Raw genomic sequence first — 2,315 nt, 5'->3', positions numbered from 1 at the left:
GCTCATTCTGGTTGTTGAAGGATTGGTAGCGAATGTAAATATCATCCTTCAGTGTGAATGAAAATTCACGGTGTTGAAAGTAATTCTTCGTCACTGCAAAAGAAATTTACATTGTAAAGCTAATCAGACACTTTATTTAGCTAATGGCATTATGATATTTGAAAAACAAGATGTGTGTTGAGGAACATCCTTAGCCCTTACCCCATAATACTGTGCTAGATAGGAGAAGGATGGGATTAACTGCCTCTGGAAATCTACTGGAGGGTGAGCTATGCGTTGGTTTTACCTCTGTGGTACACAGATGTGAAAGACAGAAACCTCCCCACAAAAAAAAACCCCACAAAGAAAACACCTAGTTTCTCATTTGAAGGGGTGTATCATCTTGCCTACATGTGTTAAAAGAGTAAGAAAATGAGGTGAGAAATGTAGAAATGTTTGGAAAAAATCCTGCAATATAAGTAATAAAAAATAACAATCTAAAAATGGATACATAGGCAGACAAGCAAGCTGGACAGGTATGGGCAGTGAAAAGGACTATACCCAAGAGCATAGGTGTGGCAGAGGATATTTCTATACACATACTTGTCTATGCTATAAAGATATAATTGCATACAGTAAACAAATCAAAGTGATTAAAAATTCTTAATTATAACAGAACAGATTAAGGGAAGGAGTCATTGGGCTCAGGATTTAGGATGATTGTTTCAGGGGACAGTTAGGTCAACTGGCATAACATAGTTCACATAGACAATCCTCTGTGATGAGTAGTTCCTCAAACTCACACCCACAAAATGACCAGATTTACTGGTTTAATAGAGATCAGTAGAGCCCCTGCGTCTGTGGTCCATGGACACTCTTCAGGCATGAAATGAACTCACTTTTTAGCCAAACAGACAGCACTAACAGAGTAACAAGCTCCTCGGAACAATTAACCCTGTGCGACAAAAAGGCACCATCTGTCTCTCCAAAAAGTCAAAAAGCAGAAAGAGTTAAGAATGGATAAGGGGAAAGCAAGGAGGAACCAGGTAGAAGGCTATTACATAGCGAGAATTGCAATTAATGTTACAAAACAAGTTTATATTGCTGAATGGAAGACGAATTTGCTCTGTAAACTTACATTCAAACAGTTAATCTAATGCAACCTCACTGTCCTTGGTGAGCGTTAATAAATGAAACCAGCTCTAAGAAGTTCCTTTTCCTCTTCTCAGATACGCACACTATCCCAGTAACTGCCGTGTTTAGGCACCTGGCAGGGAAACCGGCCACCTACAGTGAGCCTGACGGCGAAGGAGGAGCAGCGGCTCTCTCACTTCCATCTCAGAGGTGTGGGTGGGGTACAGAAGGCTTGAGATAAGGCATGAAGGAGCATGGCTCACAACAGGTACTTCCTACTGTTTCAATAACATCCCCCTCCTCCCTCTTTATACTTCCTTCTCGATCTATTACTGTCCACCTTCCCGCCTCGTACCTCCGCCATAGTTGAGCCAGCGATAGTACTGGGGGTAGGGAAAGAGTCTCCGGTAATAAATTTTAAGAAGCTCGGGCAAATCCGCAGGATCGAACGTGTCCATTGAGCAAGGAATTAGGCCAGTGCAGGATCAACTCACTCTAAATTGGCGCGAAAGGCGCGGCGGTGTCTCCGTCACTACGCAGGGCACTGGGCCCACCCTACGCAAAGGCTGCTGGGATTTGTAGTTTCAGCGTTCACGTGGACAGAGGACTGCACAACCAGTCTAGGAAGAACATCCCTGACAAGTTAGTGATTTCACTGTTCAACTTAGCTTATTAAGACAAACTATTGAAGTTATTCCATTCTAACCTTATGAATGTCTTAGAAAGATCACGCTTAACCAATTTTTTTTAAAGCGGATTGGAGAGTAGTTCTTTTAATACTTCAAAAAATGACTAAATCCAATAGAACACCCAACTCCAGAGAATCATGGAGAACTCTATGGCTATCAAAAGAGTTCTCCTGGTGTTGATGTGACAGATACATCTCATTTCAGTTGAGGATTAGGATGGGCAGCCTGATAAATCTCATGGATATCTTGCTCATCACTTTAAAACCATCATCTTTCTGATTTTTGTTATTGTAGTAATATTGTTTGGTCCCCCCACCCCCACCCCCAAGGCTTGTTATTTAGAAAGTAGACAGCCCATCCAGCTTCCTGGTCTGTCTTAATCAGGGAAATCCACCAAAACCTGTCTACCCTGGGTAACCCTTATGGCATTTGGCACACAAGTGTCACAGATTTCAATATCACAGCAACCTTAAGTTGTCTCAGTACAGCAGACTGACAGACAAATGCTGTACC

General features: G+C 42.1%; 1 protein-coding gene across 1 annotated transcript in view; it reads right to left on the bottom strand.

Annotated features, from left to right (window-relative positions):
• PRIM1 (primase, DNA, polypeptide 1 (49kDa)) overlaps window positions 1-1,571 on the bottom strand; it is a 38,837-nt gene extending 37,266 nt beyond the window's left edge. The window contains exons 1-2 of the mRNA XM_006897678.1: window positions 1,469-1,571; window positions 3-93 (exon numbers count right to left, since the gene is read on the bottom strand). Coding sequence (XP_006897740.1) covers window positions 3-93; window positions 1,469-1,571 — 194 coding nt within the window. The remainder of the gene's footprint in view (window positions 1-2; window positions 94-1,468) is intronic.
• Window positions 1,572-2,315: the final 744 nt, after the last annotated feature.

Source organism: Elephantulus edwardii, unplaced genomic scaffold (assembly GCF_000299155.1).
Source record: "Elephantulus edwardii isolate Elephantulus edwardi_28Jun2011 unplaced genomic scaffold, EleEdw1.0 scaffold00212, whole genome shotgun sequence".
Lineage (NCBI taxonomy): Eukaryota > Metazoa > Chordata > Mammalia > Macroscelidea > Macroscelididae > Elephantulus > Elephantulus edwardii.
The sequence above is the reverse complement of the archived record's forward strand: the minus strand, read 5'-3'. Positions and strand labels throughout refer to the sequence as shown.